The sequence below is a fragment of the Saccoglossus kowalevskii genome, chromosome 22, assembly GCF_978046115.1.
Source record: "Saccoglossus kowalevskii chromosome 22, keSacKowa6.1, whole genome shotgun sequence".
Taxonomy (NCBI): Eukaryota; Metazoa; Hemichordata; class Enteropneusta; family Harrimaniidae; genus Saccoglossus; species Saccoglossus kowalevskii.
Genome location: NC_140662.1, coordinates 23,443,406 through 23,464,565, shown reverse-complemented (window position 1 = coordinate 23,464,565; position 21,160 = coordinate 23,443,406). Strand labels below are relative to the sequence as shown.

At 33.2% G+C, this 21,160-nt stretch overlaps 2 protein-coding genes across 5 annotated transcripts in view; one reads left to right on the top strand and one right to left on the bottom strand.

The window, feature by feature from the left end:
• Positions 1 to 176: 176 nt before the first annotated feature.
• LOC102810174 (uncharacterized) lies at positions 177 to 6,425 on the bottom strand. Of its 4 annotated transcripts, none has more exons than XM_078011062.2 (2): positions 6,349 to 6,425; positions 177 to 3,068 (listed from the first exon to the last, which is right to left on the bottom strand). In XM_078011062.2, the coding sequence occupies exon 2, from the start codon at positions 3,015 to 3,017 to the stop codon at positions 1,953 to 1,955; it is 1,065 nt and encodes a 354-aa protein (XP_077867188.1). In that variant the 5' UTR covers positions 3,018 to 3,068; positions 6,349 to 6,425; the 3' UTR covers positions 177 to 1,952. The 4 variants fall into 4 exon arrangements, with proteins under 4 accessions (XP_077867188.1, XP_006819235.1, XP_085351781.1 ...); XM_006819172.3 differs by lacking the exon at positions 6,349 to 6,425 and adding an exon at positions 5,692 to 5,780; XM_085495655.1 differs by lacking the exon at positions 6,349 to 6,425 and adding an exon at positions 5,283 to 5,676 and having other exon boundaries at positions 177 to 3,164.
• Positions 6,426 to 8,221: 1,796 nt separating this feature from the next.
• Positions 8,222 to 21,160, top strand: part of LOC102810066 (vacuolar protein sorting-associated protein 8 homolog) — a 68,775-nt gene continuing 55,836 nt past the window's right edge. The window contains exons 1-17 of the mRNA XM_085496010.1: positions 8,222 to 8,287; positions 9,348 to 9,416; positions 10,162 to 10,286; positions 10,511 to 10,604; positions 11,425 to 11,512; positions 12,442 to 12,566; positions 12,742 to 12,828; positions 14,250 to 14,317; positions 15,140 to 15,190; positions 15,348 to 15,450; positions 15,894 to 15,950; positions 16,139 to 16,261; positions 16,382 to 16,462; positions 17,455 to 17,625; positions 18,087 to 18,161; positions 18,708 to 18,743; positions 19,465 to 19,555. Of these exons, the coding sequence (XP_085352136.1) occupies positions 8,222 to 8,287; positions 9,348 to 9,416; positions 10,162 to 10,286; positions 10,511 to 10,604; positions 11,425 to 11,512; positions 12,442 to 12,566; positions 12,742 to 12,828; positions 14,250 to 14,317; positions 15,140 to 15,190; positions 15,348 to 15,450; positions 15,894 to 15,950; positions 16,139 to 16,261; positions 16,382 to 16,462; positions 17,455 to 17,625; positions 18,087 to 18,161; positions 18,708 to 18,743; positions 19,465 to 19,555 (1,510 nt within the window). The remainder of the gene's footprint in view (positions 8,288 to 9,347; positions 9,417 to 10,161; positions 10,287 to 10,510; positions 10,605 to 11,424; positions 11,513 to 12,441; positions 12,567 to 12,741; positions 12,829 to 14,249; positions 14,318 to 15,139; positions 15,191 to 15,347; positions 15,451 to 15,893; positions 15,951 to 16,138; positions 16,262 to 16,381; positions 16,463 to 17,454; positions 17,626 to 18,086; positions 18,162 to 18,707; positions 18,744 to 19,464; positions 19,556 to 21,160) is intronic.

The window sequence follows — 21,160 nt, the reverse complement described above, 5'->3', positions numbered from 1 at the left end:
AATAGTGTTACAATTTATCTGAATTATGAAGTCAGCAATGGCAGTGGAATGACAAGCATAATTGTAGTACTGTGGTGATAAAACAAAGCACTGATCATATCCTGAGAAGACTCTAATTTCAGTTATAACTGTTAACATTCTGCATATTTCACAAGAATAAAACCACCAACATTGAGTTTCATTTTCACACTTTATTATTTAAGAAAATAGCAAGACATAACTTACTGGATCATTGTAACAGTAGTAAAAAAAAAATATCAAATACGCATATGCAGTAATTGTTATGTACATGTACCAAAATAACATCAAACTAAGCTACAAAAACAGCCTTTTCAGTTCATAATAAATCACAAGTTCTAATCAATACTGCATCTTTATAACTATCTAGATATCTTGCACACAAAAAATGCCTGAATATTGATGTGAAAATCTTCAATGTTATTTTTACCTTGCCCGCAACATCAAATCAAAGATGGAAGGTAAAGGTATATTAAGGGAAAATTTCTGTCCGGCGGCATTGTCGTTAATAATTTTTGTGTTCACAATAACTACTAATTCTATTCCAAACTTTATCAAACTTGGTCACCTTATTCATCAGTATAAAGTCTTCCCCAAGTATGAACAGATGTCTTGGGTGCCAAACTTTGATCTGAAGCTAATAGGATATCGGCTTAGTCGAAAGTTATCAAATCAAAAAACAATACATAACAAGCAGCCTCTCGGCTGAGATAGCTCCGCTGTTAGCAATGCACATTTCAATTAAAAAACAGAAGATATCATTAAAAAATGAACAATATGTATAGTATCAAAACAATCAGACTTGCGGTTTTCAACAAGAAGTGGAAAATATCACTTTTTACCAAAAATTACAAAAATATTAGATATCATGAAATGAACAAATCTGAGAGAAGGTCCACATGTAGTACCTATATATGTAATATCAAAGCAATTGGACTTGCGGTTTTCAACAAGTCGTAAATATCACTTTTTACCAAAAATGACAAAAATATTCACCAAAATTAGAGAATTGAAGATATCATGAAATGAACAAATCTAAGAGAGGTCTACTCAAGGTACATATACACTAGGTATCAAAGCATTCAGGCTTGAAGTTTTCAAGAAGAAGTCGAAAAAGTAAAACATTGACACGGACGACGGACAATCACTCATATGATAAGCTCTGCTCGACAAAGTCGACAGCGGAGCTAAAAACGAATCCAGTCCTATCCTTGCAAACACACAGCTTATTGTATTCCAGAATTGGGTTTCGTTCAATGCAAATGTATTTTATGTCGTCATAATCCCATGATGCAATGCATAAAACACTGAAACCATTTTAATTTTGCACATGGACATTTTTCGGCATTAATTTGACTTTTCAAATAAAACCAATACCTACCCTTCTTGTGAGTCAAACTCAGGTTCTTCAAATGCTAGAGCTAACACATTGGCGTTTTTTTTTTACTTTTCAAATAATACAAGTCACACAATGAATATAATAAGACAGTTCATATTTGTCTCAGAGAATCATTAATTTTTGACAGGCACCTGTACAAAATACTTGGACAAAAGCCAGCTAAGATTTTCTGTTATCTTGCATGTTTTATGAATCTATTCACGTCTAAATGCAGCATTTCTTTTTCTGAAATGAGGCATTTGTTTTTATACTAAAATATCTGAATTACTTTGAATAAAGCTGGAAATTATGTTCCTTAATATAATTAAACAAATTAGGCATCAATGTTTTTGTAAGATATTTACATCTATCAAGGACATTCAATAAACTGCTTTCCCACTGTTGTTTCAACCCCAAAACTTTTTTGTATTCAAAATTAATTATGACAAATTATGATAAAGGGAATAATATTATATCACAAAGGGCAAGGTCACCAGAGTTCAACTATGTTTCAAGATTTTTTTTCAAATTGAATGTCAGCTTTCCACACTCTACATTACCAGTGAGTAGTCGTGTGTTTGTTTAAAGTTGAACTTCGTGTGAACCTCTTTCCACAATGTTCACACTGGTGTGGTTTCTGACCAGTGTGGGTTCTCGTATGATTTTGTAATACACCTTTTCTGGAAAATTTTCTTCCACATTGTTCACACTGGTATGGTTTCTCGCCGGTATGTGTTGTCATGTGACTTCTCAAGATGCAAATCCGAGCAAATATTTTCCCACATTTTTCGCATTGATATGGTTTTTCATCTGTGTGTGTTCTTCTATGAATTGTCAAGGTACCAGATAAGGAAAATCTCTTTCCACACTTTTCACATTGGTATGGCTTCTCACCAGTGTGTGTCATGATATGATCATTCAAGCCTGCAGCGCAAACAAACGCCTTTTCACATAATTTACACTGATATGGTTTCTCACCAGTGTGAGTTCTCATATGAATGTTCAACTTATTTTTTTGAGTAAAACTCTTTTTACATTGTTCACAGTGGTAAGGTTTCTCACCAGTATGACACCTCTGGTGGCTATGTAAATCACCCTTTTGAGCAAATCTTTTCACACACAATTTACACTGGTAGGGTTTCTCTCCAGTGTGCATTCTGATGTGAATACGAATGTAACTTTTTTGTGAAAACGTCTTTCCACAATATTCACACATGTGCGGTTTAATATCAGAATGGATCATCATATGCATTGTTAAAGAACTATTTCGAATAAATTTTTTTCCGCAGAGCTTGCAATGATACGGTTTCTCACCAGTGTGTATCTTCACATGAGCTGTCAAGTCGCTCTTTCGTGCAAATCGTCTTTCACACTGTTCACATTGATATGGCTTCTCATCTGTGTGAATTTTCATATGGGACAACAAGTGAGTATTTCTACTAAATACTTTCCCACACTGTTCGCAATAGTACTGTTTCTTAACAGTGCAAATCTTCTTCTTTTTTTGCAATTTATTTTTTTCACGATGATGAGGTGTTGTAGCAGGTGCTTTCACATCTTGATTGAAATCACTTCTTTCATCACATTCCCTTTGGTTCTTTGGTTCAAAAGCTGCCTCCATTACAGTTTAAGCAAATAGATTCGTCTGTTTGATTGTACTAGTTTCTTGTCCCTGTGTGTAGACAATGACAGGTATTTCAATTCAGTTAATGACACACTATTATGAAGTCAATCAGTCATCTTCGTAGTTTCATGTTAAGGAAGGTATCTAATAAAATAAGATTTATTTTATGTTAATACATACATGTCACATGATAATATTTCACCATCAGTTTTATAACCTATCCTTTAAAAAAGTATTAAAATGTAAAATTATAAACTTATTAAAACTTTATCAAAATGCATCACAAAGTAAATTCTCAATCATTGGTCAGACTGTACAGTCCCACTGAATGGGTCGACGCAACAGATACACACCCACAAATAATAGCACCGGTACATAACATGGTGATCATTCAACACTGGCTTCCTATTCCATGCAATTATTAATAATTACTTTAAAGACTCAACACAGTTTCTATGATATTCATTGATCAAGCTACCTTGCTTTAGTGCAAAGATACATGGTTGCCTTGTGGCAATAAAACTAAAATTCAGTACTCATGTCACAGTCACTTGTAACATAAAGATACAAATACGACTTTTATCAGACATCGGGATATTGTCACTCCCAGTGTGTAAATTATTTCTTATACACAAGGAACAGACAACATCCTGATGTTTGAAAAGAGTTAGGGTATTTTAATCTTTATGTTACAAGCCGTAGCATACATTGACTATGCTCTTACATACATAGACTAGCCCTGTGTACATGGACTGTGTCAGAGACTAATAAAGACAGACGATCCATTGATCATTGCTTCGCCTGATCAACACAGCGCTATACATAGGGGGTGCCGACAGGTTAAAGGTCACAATGAAAATGTGCGTCATTCATATTACACAAGGCACTCAGCTGCAAATACACATGTACATCAATGTAAACTCAACTCGCGTACAGGGTATACCTATGAAGTTTTAACTTGATTGCACAATGTTTAATACGAATACTGCGACTGTTTCATGAGGTTACCGTACTTCCTGTTTCTGTATCAGTAGCCTCAGATTTAGATTACATTTTATATATTCAATTTTATAACAAGAGAACTGGTCATCACCAGTGAACCACAACTGCCTCAGCACAAAGACTGTTGTGTTATGGAAGGGAATGTAAAGGTATTGTAGTGTTACCTCTGTGTTATTTACATTATATCTGCATTAACCTTCACTGTGAAGGACATTGTGGAATGTGGGAGTTGACTTAAATGACTGTTAGAAGCAAGGCTGAGCAAATTTTGCAAAATAGTCGTTAGTTAGAATTACCAGACACGTAATTGAGACATTGTGGGATATCAAAATATGAATAATAATAAGCAGTAAAGGAGTACCCGGAACCGAATTGTCCCTAAATATGATTTGTATACTGTGGAATACTTTATTTTCGCTGGAATTAATTTTCGCTGAAAAGGCTTTTTGGGCGTTTTGCTTGGAATTTATTTTCACTGATTTTTCATGAGTTTAATGTGAAATATAGAAAAAAAAGTATATTCGCTGGATTTTATTTTCACGGAATCATCCCTTCAGTGAAAATAGCGAAAATAAATTCCAAGCGAAAATAAAGTATTCTACAGTATTTTATATAATATAACAAAACAAGCACAATAAACCAATCCACCAACTACAACTAGGTTTAAGCTATCAAAATAATGAAAAAAACATTGATCTTTCTAAAACACACGATGAATAGAAGGGGCAAACTGATTAAGGTTGTTAAAAGTGTTCCAAGTTGCAATCCCCCACAGAGTACCTCAAAAGCAATTCTCACGAATAATAATGTCAATATGCCAGTATAGAAACACTTGCCAGCTAAAGAATTGTGTTAAGCTTCTAAATCTATTTAAAGTATCAAAACATATGGTCTTCTTCAGTTGTAAAACTAGAATATGCAAGGAAATATAGTAATGCTCTGTTATCAAGAGACTATGCTTGGTGAAAAACCACACCCCGGGCTGTCAGAACATTGGGAAAATTCACACCATAGATAATAACCATTTCCAGACCGGGGATAAAGGGATAGAAACCTTCCTTAAAAGTAACATCTACGTCGGTAATGTGATGGTAAAATTTCAGTGGGTCCACAAATTACAGCAATATTGTTGGGCCACGACTGAACCAAATATTGCAACATGGTCTGCAACAGAAGGTTTTAAAATGCTGTCCATTCTACTCATCGTCCCTCAACACCAGGGACGGTGTTCTACTTAGAGGATTGTGCTCAATAACGTACCTTCACTGTTGGACACTTTCAAAAACAATGTCTCTACAATTGTAGTATAAACCCGAATGAAAAGTCCAGAGTATTTCCAGCGAGGCACCTCTCCAAAAACGCCTTCAACCAGCCTAGGCCAATCACTAATGTGCGGGGTAATTAACTATGGCCAATGATATTGATACCCTTGAGAAGGATGTTCATTGTTTCACAAGAACGAGTGCAGTGTCCCAATGGATTTTCGTCTTCTCAATTTCTCAAGATAAACGTCCCAAGGTTGTTTTGTTTACTAGAAGGAAATGTCGTTTTGCAGCATTTCTAGTATTAATTCTCATTACATAAAACAGCAAATACTGTTACTGAAGCACAGAATTTGCATATATTTTCCCCCCGCCTATTCACGCAACCTGCAAATCAATGCTATTACCGTATAGTTGTTGACACTTTGCAGCCGCCATGATGGACGCATTGTGACGTATTTTGACCTCCGGATTCTGACCTTGCATTCTTGTAACATTTACTAGCCTTTCATACCAGTTCAATTTTCTTTCATTGTTTCATCCAGATTTTATGATATTTAATATTTAAAACCAACTCTCATTTCATAGTCACTCTAGTTTTCACTTTTCTAAAATTATTTTACTTATTACTCCCATCATGCAATCACCAGTAGTACTTCCGTTGGCTGGTTCCCGCCTCAAGTGTCATGGCGTACCAAGCCACAAGAGGCCGGTAACTAGTAACGGTTCCGGCATTCTGATTGGTACACCACTTTCTCGTTGCTTGTTCCATTTCCCTTAGTTACCTGACGTCAGCGCTTACGCTCGTGGCCGTTCAGGGGTTTCCTTTTGCTTTCGAAATTTGGGCGAATAAAAAGAATTGTTTCCTTTGTTATAAATTTGCACAGAACATATCAAATCTGTAAATCTAAGCAGGCAGTATGTATGAGCATGGCTTTATTGTAGCATTACAGACACGTTTACGCAAAACGGAACTTGGAATGTTTTCAAATTACGTCACCCAGTCGCGTTCCTTCCGGCCGGAAAACCGGCCCAAATGGAACAATATGGCGATTACTAGTTACCTGCGTCCTACCTGCCATTCGCAAAGGACGCCGGGAACCAGCGAAGTACTTCCGCAGACACAGCGACGCACTCTCCACGCAAGGTGGCGCTTCTGCCTGCGTTAAGAACTCTGGCATGGAGAGTGACAGCGACAACAACCAACATATAAAATAATAATAATAAAAAAACCGCTCTCGGGAGCTGAGGAATAACTTTCTTGTTATTTAAACTCTTGATCAGTTCAATAATTTTAAATAGGTCACTGAGGAAATATACACACTATTTTTTCAGAGTTGTATCCGAATATGTGACTGAATAGAATACTGGCTTTATTATACAAAAAATGACATTCCTTTTTTGGTACGTACATGATAATAATGATCTGGTTAAAAAATAGCTTAAATGTCAGCAGACATTGTCAAAGAAATGTACGATGAAATATTACAGTTGCAATGAATTTCATAATGAGTGTAATAATAGTAATAATAATCTTTATTGAACACGTATCCTCATAGTGATTTTGATAACATGACAATAAAGAAAAAAATATAATTTACAAAATGTTTAAAGGATAATAGAAACTTAATTAATGAATTAACAGATTTTTCTGATTAGCTTATTATTTGTGTTTGTTAGTAAAGAAATATAAGATTGCAAGTTGAAGATTGAAGTTTTTGAGGGATCGGTTTAAATTTAGGTTTATTCTAGCTGAGCTCTCTTGGTTTCGTTATTCGAACGCTCAAAATTCTCCGGAAGGGGGTTAAATGGTTTCATCACTGTATGTATATAGTGTGTATATAGGTAATCCGGTAGACAATTTTATAATTCTAATTTACTTCCAATTTGGTTGCAGGCTATGTACGTTAGCTTTTCACGCTAGACAACATTTTTTTCTTAATTAGAATGCTGAATTAATCATATCATGCGAAAGTTTAAAGAAAATGCAAATATTTAATCAAAGATTGAAGTGGAAGACAAATCCCAAGTCCTGTATTTAGTCTTTTGCCAGTGGTTCAATGAACCTATTCTAACCCCCCCCCCCCAGGAGAATGTTGAGCGTTTGAAAAAATAATAAAGTTAATGCAAATTTCGAATGGCAGAACCTGACCAATAAAACAATAATAAGTTTCTGGTCTCGGAGAGCTAGAAAAACAAAGGAAACGCATATAAGACAGTATATGCCTTTTTCTCTTCAAATTGTCCGCACCGACACGCATAAATATTATGATTTGAAAATTGGAGTCTGTGATAGTTTGGAAAAAAAGATGCATGCAAACGGACAAATTTAGCTTGACAAAATACCTTTATTTATTTTGATTCAACTCTGTTTTTTACACAATTTTCCAAAGTATTTCTGTTTAACTATGAAATAATTTTGCATTCAATGTTTTCTCACATGCCCAAGGCTGCATAGGCCATTGGTGGTTTACGACGTCTTCTCGTAAGAAACAAAAATCATGATTCAATTATTGGCTGAAAATGCAAATTTATCGCCGTATTTATGTGATTATTGGACTACTCCACCACTTTGCACAGCCCTACGCAACATTATGATTAAGGCCGAGTCATGTACGGTATTTGGTTATGTCACAGGGACTGTGGTTTTGTTCTTATTTTGTGAATGTGACTGCTAATGGAGTGGTGGGTGCTTGTATTACATTTTCAGAGCTGTATATTGGTGAAGTCACTGTCGACCAGAATTGCAAATAAATAGTGTTACTTTTGCATGTTTAGTCGTATAAGTAGTATACATCAACTTGGACAATAAACACTATGGTATTATTTATTATTTTTTGCTACTGTACATGTACGAGTAATACCCCCCTCATGTGGCGACAAACAAGATTTGTTTTGGTTATATAGCGCCATCACTGTTTATTAAGTCACTACAAGATGGCGGACGGATTGGAAAGTGCACTTGCTGCCACTGCAAATGTTCCGGGCAGTGACACATTAGATGTAAGTTCGGCTCTTGTGGCATAATAACGATATTTGCTTTTTCCATTCGCTGTTTAATATTTCCATATTTATAATTCCTGGCGACATGTACACAGATAACGCCAGTTTCAGTTTGGGGGCGTGATTTAATTCTCATTCATTGACATTATGTACAATTTCCAAGACCATTTCCGGAGTCTGTACGGTTTGTACATCATTTGCAACGCGGAATGAGCTGCACATTTCACTGCTACCTACGTAATCATATGTCACTACATCAATTGAAGTCAAGGTGGTTTACAAAACGGGAAAATCCAGCGTAAATGAAGAAATGTTACGTAACATAACAATTTGTTTTTTGCAATGAACCATCGGCCGAAGCCGTTTTAGTTGATACAAGGAATCTACCTAAAAATGTAAAACAACAATAGAAATAACAATAGAACTCATTGATTCCCTGCCAAGTTTGTGGTCTTAAAACCCAGTGAAAAGCCTCAAATATCAAAATGGTGAAATTAAAAGGTGGTGGTCGTCTCGCACATTGCATATGTGCAATATTTATGTTGATAAACAATGATTTTCCCACAATCCAATGCATTCTTCTAATGAATAAACCCATACAATGTGAGGTTGTCAATATTTCCGTGGTCTAGCTGCTGAAGATGATACAATTCCAAATTGTAATGTTAGAGAAACATTTTTTTTTTAATTTATTTATCCCACTAGAAAAAAACTTGTGTACATAAGATAATAATAATAATTTACAAGATGTTATCTGGTGTGGAACACAGATATAGTTTGCTTAAAACTAGTCTAGTATAAAAAGTAATAAACAGCATATGAAATTATAAATAATAATATTAAAAATAATAATTCTAAATGTGAATTAACCCAAACAATGTGTGGTTTTTCCCTGGTCTGCTGAAGGTAATACAAATCCAAATAATGTTTGTCTTTGCAATCAATCCTTTTTTCTCACATAAAAGAAAAAAAATATATCTATCCAGAACATCATTTTTTATATGTAAAAATACAAATTGGTGCACATATTGTTGACCTTTGAACCTTTTCTTCTGTGCAGTTTGATGATAGTGACCTTGATATTCCTGAACTTGATGATGTACCTACTTTAGAGTCAATATTAAACGAGGTAAGTACAAATAAAGTACAAATGTAAGGTTATTATGCCAAATTCTGTGAATAAGTATTATTATACATCTGTCACCGTAACACCATAAGTTACAGCATGCCACAATTTTGCAGTATTTTACGTGGTATTTTCATTCTACAATATTAGGAAATGCGAATTCCAAATATGGAATTATTACGTTTAAGCATCCTCTAAGAATAAAAACAAACATGGCTGCCACCAGGGTTTGAACAAACTCTACACAAAAACTTTTGCTGATTCTGTTCTAAACTTTTTGGATTTCGGCATTCCCATGATGTATCATTGTATCATTGGGAGGAAAAGATGAATAATAATAAGGTTATTACGAGGATACCGTAAAGCATGCACTCAGACAGTATGCCATCGCCTTGACATTTTGGTAAATATACAAAATAAAACGAACTACTGTAAAATGACTAATTTCCACTGCGTTTAAAATTTCACTGATTTACCATTTCAGGCATATTCAGTGGGTTTTAAATTCACGGTTTTATCATTTAGATAATGTGTTCTATGCTAAATTTTACATATTCACTGGGTTTATTTAGCGCATTTTCCATTCAGAAAAATAAGCAAAATTAAAACAAAGTGAATAATTAACCCCTTTACAGTATTTGATAATCAAAAATAAAATGTTATGGTATAAGTATAAACTTACGTCTTACCATTTGACAGTTTCCTGTTTTTAACCAAATTTTGTAAATTTTATGATTTTGTCTGACAGCCTGATGATGTGTTTGAGCTGGATGACGATGACTTTGGGTTGTTTTCAACGGAGCCCGGTGACCAATCACTCGATTCCATCAGTGTCGGCAGTGCTGCTAGTTTGGATAAATCACCACAGAAACAGTATGTATGAGAGTTTCAATAAATAATGTTTAAGGTTTGTGTGGGACATGTGTAGGACACCATGCCTTATGGTGTCCACTTCAGATGTTTCTTTTGTTTTTATTGTGTTAATTATTCTTTGTATACTTCTTTAGTTGACTTGATTTACTTTCAAACCTGGTGATTGGCCTAGACATGTCATGTGACCTGTAAGTGTGCTAATGATTTTTTATTTCTTCCTTCAGGAGGAAGAAGAGTAGTGTTATGTATGCCGTCCATGGGTCAATAATCAGACATGTTATGTTGAAGGGAATATCGTCACAGCTGATGTCAGCGGCTGTAAGTTGATATGTAACGCTTTCCTTAGTTGAGTTTATCATAAACTTGCCACTAGATGGCGCAATCTAAAATTGAATCTACAATTCAAAACTCATTTCATCATTTGTGCATTGGACAGCGTTTCTTTGACTTACTTTGTTTGCTTTTATACAGTGTTTGATACAAAGATGTAAACTAATACTTACCGCGGGGTAATTACTGTACTCGACCGCGTTAGCGCCCAGGGTCCTCAACACATAAAATCAAGATAAAAGAGTGCAAATGACAATTTTAATTGACAGTGTGACAGATTGAGGGGAATATTACATCGTTGAGGGAAAATAAAATTAGGTGCGTCGTCATTGACATTTACAATGAAGAAACAGGAATGGTCAAATATGCACATTATATTACAATATAAATTACCGTGGTCTACACATTCACAACATATTCCCAGTATTAGCTAAGCAATTATCATAGACCAAGTTTTAAATTAGTGGCATATTGAAGGGGTGGGCACTTTGCCGAATGTGACCCCGAATATAATGGAGAAGCGCTTGACCGGGCATGGGCGCTAACGAGGTCAAGTATGGTATGTACATTAACGCAGACTAAATTTTGCATTCAACCTTATGAACATTGAGTATCGTTGGTTATTGACACACATTGTTGATGCAAATTAGTTTGTTTATCTTAACCTTAACAAGTGCTGTATTCCTTGGTGATGCCTGGGAGGTTTTTGAGTTAATTTGGTACGAGTGTCATTCATGGTAGATTATTTGACGAATGTTATGTAGGTTTATTCTCTGTTATTAATAAATTACTTGTCTTACTTTATTAGGATCGAGTAGATGCAGGTAAACCTACAGCCATGGCGGTATCAGCGTTGATATCGATTGGGACGTCACATGGCATTGTTTTGGTATTTGGTGAGTATTCAGGGCTGATTAGATTAGGGCAGAACCTTTGGGATCATATTGAAGTCTTAATGTGAAATCATACACTAATATTGAAATTGGATTTAAAATCGTACTTGATACGACTTACTGATGAATGTTTTTATTTTGATGGAATTTGTATTTTTGGTATCACTCTCAATATGTACTAAACACCTTTTTCCTATACCCCATATTCTACATTCTACATTCTATATTCTATATTCTACATTCTACATTGTATATTCTATATTCTACATTCTATATTCTATATTCTACATTCTATATTCTACATTCTATATTCAATATTCTATATTCTACATTCTAGATGTTGACAGCCATACCAACAAAACTGACATACAAATGACTTGTTGATAGCGAGAGAGTCATGTTAAATTTTTGACTTTTCAAATATTTTATTCTCTCCTATCATTGTGTTTACTTCTGACCTATATAACCATGGTAATTAAACAGTATATGCAATAACATGAGTGAATGAAGCACTATTTAAGAAGCAAAATTAAGTCTTGTGATGCTCTAGTTGGCAATGAGATCTCAGTAGTCTTTCACATTTGAGGTCTACATTGACCATATTTGATGCCATACATTATCGGCAGAAGTTTGTGCTGTATTTGGTGGTCATTGAATCAAATAGCAAATTGTTAACATCACTTTTAATAATGAATAACAAAGTATGATGTTATCATTTCCAGCTAGCAACTAAATTATATTCAGTATTCTCAGGATGAGTATAATGTTACATGTATAAAATATGTAAATTGGTTGAGTGACTCTATGATTTCAGCTCAATGCATGGATTGTCAAAATCAATCATTATTATCTCTAAATAATTGAATGACCTGTAAATAAAATAAAAATATAATAGGAATTGTGCGTCAATTGTTATATAATGTTCTTTTCAGATCCCAAACAAGCATTGAAATGGTGTCTCGGTAGTACAGCAGTCGGTGCTCAGTACGGTGCTGTCTCTGCTATCAGTATCAATAACGACTGTTCTCGGTTGTTGGCTGGGTTTGCAAAAGGACAGGTATGTTGTATATTTCTCAATCTGTGCTTTCGTTATGGGTATGGTATTCATAAATGTATGTTTGTCACAATGTTTGGACTGTGCTGAGAGTTAAATGGCCTTACTGTAAGCGTCTCCTCCAACATTTGGAATGTATTTCTATTTATTGATACAAATGACACGTGTTTGAATTCAGGTTACAATGTGGGATTTATCAAATGGTAAATTATTACGAACAATAACCGACGCTCATCCACCGGGATCTGCCGTACTACATATTAAGGTAAGACGTGTAAATGTTCTATGTTTCCATGTAAATCTGGATACAGGAGCCATTCTCCAATATGGCTGCTGTATCTAGGCAACCACAATCTCTTCATCAAAACTGAACAATTTATTGTACAGTCTGTAATTGTTTTAGTTTGTATGTGTGACATTTAATTCTCAAGTTTGATAAACCATGAAGCTATGAAGCTGACTGAAAGTATTAATAACATCAATATATCAAAGATTGACTTGAGTGTTTAATTATAAACACTTAGTACAGTTGCCAACATTAACTAATCTTAATATCAATTTGTTCTTTGAGCATTACAATATCCTTTAGAAGATGCTTAAGAGTGTTTATTATGACTTTGCATTCAATCATTAGAAATTTACCTAAATTATGTGTATAAACTAAGGGGTGTTCCAATGAAATTATAAGCTTGTTATCTTATAATAGTGCACTGTGTACAAGTGTAGAATACTCTGACAATGCAAATATTTACTGTTTTAGTGATATTTCATGCAATTTCTATGCTTGAAAACAATTTTCAGAGAAATAGCATTTACAAAATCACCCATCTACAGACACCATCAGCAACACAATTCAAGATAGGGTTATAGTCAACAGAATGTCCTAAAAGAATATTCCAAGGGAAATTGCAGTTTTCATGTTAAGTTTATTTTGGCGCCTTCAGTTTGAACTTCGCAATGACTGTCACTTTAATGCATGTCATGTCATTATTGAAATGCACATGGCTTACTCTGATAGCTGAGTGAGTTTATACCAAAGTGAATGTATACCAGAATTGTAAAGACTGCGAGAATTTAACAAAAATTAACCTGGCATAATCATAGAACGCAGTACAACATGTGTAACAGATTAAATGAGGTCAATGTGTGCAAACGATAACAATAATTTTAACCCCTAGTGCCGAACTTGCGTTGACTTTATCGTGATTTGTTCTGAATCCAAAGCAGTTAATAATTTCTTAACAAAGCCCTTGAGAAATGATTCCAATGCCACAACATAAATAATACGTCTGTCGGTATTTTTGTTTTTGTTTACACATTAGTTTTGTCCAAAATAAACATCCTTGTGAATAATTAATCACATGACATAATGATTAGCGACGTCATTTGAAAGAAACGGTATTAGATGATGTTACTTGCTAGAAGCAATAGACAAGTATAACTTGCATGCTCTGGTGTAAAAACTTTCCAATTTCATCTGCTTGGGGGGGGGGGGTGATTTCGTCACGTAAACAATAGTTCATCAGAAGACCAAAAATAAGAGAAACTAGCGAATTCCACAATCTAGAAATCAACCTTCCATTCTCGTACGAAAACCAACTGATGTCGCTGTAACTCAAAACTTGTCTATTACAGAATCGTATATCAAATATAGTCATGTGACATGTTTCTTGTTTTTATTCTCAGTTTACTGATGACCCAACTCTTGCCATTTGTAGTGATAGCGGAGGTTCTGTATTTGAACTTAGCTTTAAGTAAGTATATAGTTTGCAATTGAAATCAATATGAGAATTCTCATTATTATTTAAAAAGTCAATAATTTGATTAAGAGCCAGTCCTGTTGTTTCTGATTTTTTTGATCTAGTTTTTTTTTTTATAAATCCTTGATTTTATTTAAAACAATTGAATTAATTGCAATCCTTAAACATGAAGTATAAATTTTGGACTTAGTTATCAATGAATTCCATGTTTGTGACTCTCTGTGGACTTCATGTATCATAAGTCTATGTCCACTCAGCTGAGTAAGTATTTTTGATAACGTGATATGAAATCGGGAACTACCATATATTGTCAAGACTACACTGTTGGTGATGGTTAAAAAATAACAATATCTGCAATATACTAGTATATTACTATGAATATGACATCACATCATCTGTTGTTTGTTGTATACATTTGGTCTGGTACTTTCCAAAAACAATGTAAAAATTTCTTCTGAATTGCATGGTTTTGCAACACTAGATGTAAACATACTCTTCTACAAGCTGTGTCGAGAGGTCATGTAGTTCATCTCGGTAAAATATCGGTACATAATTCTAATTCAGCATGTCTCTAATACATGCTGCCTATCAGAATTTGCTGAGTTTTATGGCAAGGGAAAAAAATGAAAAGGAGAGGATGTCAACTTGACAAAGAGAGCGCACTTTAAAACACTGGTTAAACAATATTTGTTGATGTATAATGTGAGGAGATAGTTGATAAACAGAGCATGGAAAAGGTGGGTTTCTTTATATGAGCAATAATTTATTGTTTTTAAATAATTTTAATAAGTTATTTTTCAAATTATGTATTTTCAGGAGAGTCATGGGAATGCGATCTTGCGAATCAAGATGTCTGTTTTCTGGAAGGTAAGTTGTTTCATTGAAATACGGACAGGAGCCATTCTTCAATATGGCAGCTCTATCTAGGCAACCATGATCTACTAACCAGTTTATTGTAAAGAATTTCATTGATGTGGACGACTTGAAAGCTGTTTCAAAGTAAATTTATTTCTTTTTTTTCAAGTCGTGGTGAAGTATGTACCATTGAACCTTTACATATGAATGCTTCTGTCAAGGATCATCCTTTGCAAGACGTTTCTCTTCTCGCCATGGCAACACTATCTAAGGTAACTTTTTATTGTATACACTATAATTCAATTTTTACTGATTGGAATTATTCAAGATTTGATCAATAGCATTTGTGGGAACAACATTTTATGAAAATCAATCTATTTTTGCAAATACGTCTAGGGGTCAAAGAAAGCTGAATTCTTCAAAAATTTTAAAAATTTCTTCTCATTATTGGCAACCATCACCATGCAAATCTCAGCGAATTAAATTACACATTTCGTACATTTTGGCTCTTCTTGCTTGGATCCCTGATAGACTGTTTTCATCTATAATTTTGTTTCCTATTGTATTTTGAATCCAGTGCTGATTGACCAGTTACTTTGAAAAAATATAATTCAATAAAGAATATGTTTCTCTTATTTGAATATTTATTTATTTATTTATGTATAGATTATAATTGAGTAGGAGTTATCAATGATTTCTTAATGTTTTTATCCAGGTATTGATAGTCACTATAAAACCCAAACTACAAGTATTGTTTACTAAAGTATTGAAGGTATGTTTACTCATTTCACTTTTTCATGGAAATTGCTGGATTTTAGAGTCTTCTGTTGTGAAGTTATATTGCACCACGAGTCACTCACTGGTTTGTTCTTTGTTCATGCATTTGTTCATTTATTTCTTTTGTCCCTCTACCCACTGGTTATATAGACCCAAACATTAAGTGTTTTATTTTTATCCCAGGGTGACCAGACTACATTACCTCTATTAGCATGGCAGTTTGTAATTATACAAATATCAGATTCAGCTCGAGTTATTGACCCAGTGTTAGCCTATGCAAGGGGCAATATTATCCACTTCTATCAGGTAAGATAATATCGAATTATCACTATTATCTATTATTTAGTGGTGATTATGGTCAAACCCGATAGCCGATAACAGAGTATTATTTAACTGTTCAAACATGTACATCAATTTCTATTTTAGATTATGTGTCAGGATGCTGCTAACATAAAGTTTGCTCCGCTACAAAAAATAGAAGTGCCATATATTCTACTTAATATTGCAGTGAGTTTTTACTTTTCTATTCTTGCCATAATTCTGCTTTAAAAGGCAACATTGGTTAGATGAAATCCTATGTTTTTCTCTTAATGGTATTACTGGTATTTATTTATTTATATTATTTTTATTTATTTATTTATTTATTTATTTATTTATTTATTTATTTATTTATTTATTTATTTATTTATTTATTTATTTATTTATTTATTTATTTATTTATTTATTTATTTATTTATTTATTTATTTATTTATTTGTCACTCAATAAATGTGGTTTACTATGACTGCTTTGATGAAATGCATGTACATAGGGCATATGTTGCATTATTACAATCAAATAATGCCCTATTTACAACAGAAAGTAGTCAGTGTGTTCACATGTTCTGAAGTTTAAACAAGTGAATCTTTATGGCAGGGGTTGATGGAAGGCGATTCTAAATTGGTCACTTGTCATTTTCGAGTTTGTACACAGACTCTTTGTTTCTTGTGAAACTAAAATGTATTATAGTATTTAATAAAACAAATATGATTTCAATTATTCTTAATTTCCATTTCCTAATGACATGAACGCATAGCAATGAAAGTATGAACAAAATGACTTATAATTTGATTCAAAATAGAGAAAATATTTCGTAATATAACGTAAATTCGTAATTTTCATAATTTAGTTTTTTACATAAAGTCCTATTTGGTAACTTAGCAATCAGCATAAAATTTATTCCAAAAATTTGGTCTGTGATCAGAAATTTTTGTTTCAACATATGCTTTGTATACAATAAGCAGTGTATTCATAAAGTATCAGCAATTTTTAAAAGAATTTCATGAAATTTTTACGATCAACCGTAACCAAGTTGTATTCAAAATAGCTTAGATTTTCATAAGTACAATTTCCATGGAAACAAGTTTCATTTTCGAAACACTTTATGTAATGTACATTAAATCCATCAATATAACAGATTTTGACTATTTTTTTTATTAATTTTTCATTTTGTTCTTAAAGTGGTTCAATTCTAGGACTTTGGTAATAGTCGACACCACTGAAAGATTACATATTGTTGATGTAAGAACAGAAGAAGAGTTAGAAGTAATTGATTTGGTCGATGTAGAATTAGTTTATGGATCTAGTTATTTTAAATCCCTGGCTACTGGTGGCAATGTTAGCAAAGCATTGGTGAGTGTTGGTGATGTAGGGTAGGGGGGTTGTTTGGATAGTATACTTGTCATTGCTATATGGTTTCAATCATTTCAGTGATTTCTGTATTATAGCGCATATGCGGGAATTGAGTCCCAAGCGACGATATCAAAAATGCAAAGGTTCATGGGTAGACACTTGTTTGTAAACATTGACACGCTATGACCATCTGATGCATACGCAGCTGATGACCCCCCTGCTTTACAAGTTTGATGTAAAAACAGTTACACATCCAAATTTGGGGCATTACTTGAATGCAACATGTAAATGGTTTTATTTCATTCAAGAACATTCTGTTGTATACTTTGCATATGCATGTTGGGCAAATTTTTAAAATGCATTTATGCTAATAAGATGGATTTTCAAGGGAATTATTTTATTTGACACCAAGCGAATACTTTATATAATGCATAATATCATATTTTGACATATTTTGATAGGCTTTGGCAGGGGAGCATGCATGTTATCAGTCTGTCGTTGGTTACACTGGACAACTGTTGTTACTCGGCACAAAGGTAAGTGATTACATATGCAGTTATTATGTTAATTATCTACGATAACAGGTGTTTGATTGGCTGAACCTCAAGTATTTTTTCAGCTCATTATCTGTATAGATGGCAGCCAGCCATGACAATATTCCAGCTGTTTTTCCCACCTGCCACTTATATCGTGTCAATTAAAAAGATTAAAGTGTTTGATATTTGGCTGTATGAAAGTTCTTAATATTTTACTCAGTGAAATGTTATGTAAATAAAAACAAATTTCAAATAAAAATATGAGTACGGCACAACAATATGCTCTACTCAGGTAACCATTTAATAGATAAGATTTATTCACTAGTTCAGTTATGTCTTGTTAATATATTCTATGTTAATTGCCTAATTTGAATATATTATTTTTTTTTACAACAAATGAAACTGAAATAGAACAAAATATACCTTTCATTTTCTATGAAGTACTTGTTTATTAATTACAATCATTAATCAATTAAAAATTACACTTGATATTTTAATGGTAAAATTTTAATCAATTTCTGTTGGTGTATTTTTTTGTATTCTCAGTCAATTCATGTTATGACTATGAGAACATGGAAAGAGGTATGTGTTAATATTATTGACACCCTTATGTATGTTGAAATATGCATGAAAACTTTGGGTCATAGCAGGTTCACAGCACTACAAATCTAAAACTCTGGGTTATGTCAGTTGTCATTCTCTTGATTAATTTGTTAAAATTAAATTCACTCTAATATGTGTTGTCAGTATTCCCTATTGGGGAAAACTATGAGATATTTCTTTGTATTTGGTGAGACTAGATATTCATTTTCTACCAATATTGGTGAGAATTGTTTTTATTCTTTTCATTCAGTGTTGAGTTTTTTCACTTGTATCCATATTTTCGATTTTTTATTTGTGAGAATTGAAAATTTAACATTTTGATCACTTCATTGATGTTGATCTAATTGATTGAAGTGGTAAGAATTTTTAGTCCCCCGATAAATGGATGAAAATTTGGGTTTTTGCCATTGAGGTAGTAATAAATTTGAACAATCTTCATGTAGCTGAATGCAAATGATCGCACATGTACAAATACTTTTTATTTGAGGCTGTTGTATCTCACTAAAGTGTGACTACCGGTATATTAATGAGGTTATTCAGAGGATACCACAAAGTATGCACTCAGGCAATATGGGATTGCATTAACTTCGGCTGTCATAACCTCATAGTATTATTATTATAACTGCATGGAAATGTTTGTTTCTTATGATTGTTTATTTCCATATTTTATTTACAATTCTACGTCTGTTGTTTATTTCAGAGAATTGATTTGTTAGTAAAACTGGTGAAGTTCAAAGATGCTCTCATGCTGGCATTGTCATTTTACACAGGTAGAGCCAAGGCTGTTGTTGGTATGTATTTGCCATGGATACAATATTGTAAGGGTGGATGAATGTAAGGGCACCAGCTTCCATTATGTGATGAAGATCTTATTGTATTGTTATATGAACTTGCGCATAATGAGAGATTATTGCCATCTTCTAGTGCCAGGATGTAATGTAGAATCCTACTGGTAGAATTATTGACAGCATTGCTAAAATCATTTGGCAATATTTAATGTTTAAATTAGTATAATGTTCATTTGGTTACTAGGCAACAATGAACAGCATTCTATTCCTTGGCGCAAAACTATATTTTGGAAAACCTAAGCCAAATATTATACAAATATTGCTATTTTGAGTGCAGATTTAAAAAAAACCACAAATGAAGTTTCATTTCTTTTTTTTCCAGATTTAAAAAATAATTAAATTTTGCAAAAAAAGGCGGTTCTAAAATCGATAAAATAGCTGCCATTACTGAATTTGTAACCAATGGTTTCTTGAAAATCTGTTTATTGGCTCATAATTTGTTTTTCCTAATTGAGTCTTTATATTGGTTCTGAGTGTGTGCAATGAATTGTGGGTATTTTATGAGTAGATCTACCTTTAAAGCAAGTTGCATTCAAATACACTTTACAAAATAATGTAATTTACTCATACTTGGGTAAGTTTTTTATTTCATTTAACATTGGAACTTTCACTCTTCATGCTTTATGGTAAACTATCTTGCCTGGCGTTTTAGACACAATATGGTACATGTAGTAATTGGAAATTCTTTTGTTATTTCTTTGTTCTATTTATGATGTGGAATTGTGATGCTCCTCCCTTGAACAGTGTTCTTATTATTGTCACATGCTAATAGTAACAACAAAGTAACAAGTATTAGTTTAAATTGTTGCAATTCTCTGAATATAATACTGGTATTTCCAATTCTTATTCCACATTCTGGCCTCACAGAAAAAACAAAATGTTGTGTACAGATTTGAAAAAAATTTTATGAAATCTCACCAGACTTAATTATGCCACCATGCTCATTGCATAGAAAAGTGTGTATTTTTCAGAAATAAACATAAATCACACTTTTAATATGAAAGTTTGTAAGATAGAACTTTATCTTGGATACACAAAGAGGGATATAATATATATGTTAATCTGCATATTCTCATCTGCTTGTGAACATGTCTGTGTTTGAGTCTCAGAAGTATTGGGGTAGCAAGTTACATGTAGCTAGCTTGCTCACTATAGCTTGCTTACTAATTCACTGACATTTAATCTCTAAATATTATATTTTATACAAGGTTTTGTGGGTTTTAGAGTTTGTTAACGTGATTCCCAATACTTCTGAGGTTTTGCCTTACTCATTGCACATACTGGGTTTAAATTTTGCTGATTTACCATTTCAGGCATATTCATTGGGTTTTAAATTCACGGTTTTATAATTTAGATAATGTGTTCTATGCTAAATTGTTCATATTCACTGGGTTTTAATTTAGCGCATTTTCCAGTCAGCAAAATTAAAACCCAGTGAATAATTAACCCTTTTACAGTAATTGTTATTATGACCATCGTATTAATGTCATGGTGATAGTAATAAAACACATTAATCATAAATTTCACTACAAACTAACGAAGACAAAA

Bases quoted from the DNA above. Each gene is read 5' to 3' on its own strand.
- LOC102810174 (XM_078011062.2), bottom strand. From the start codon at position 3,017: ATGGAGGCAGCTTTTGAACCAAAGAACCAAAGGGAATGTGATGAAAGA.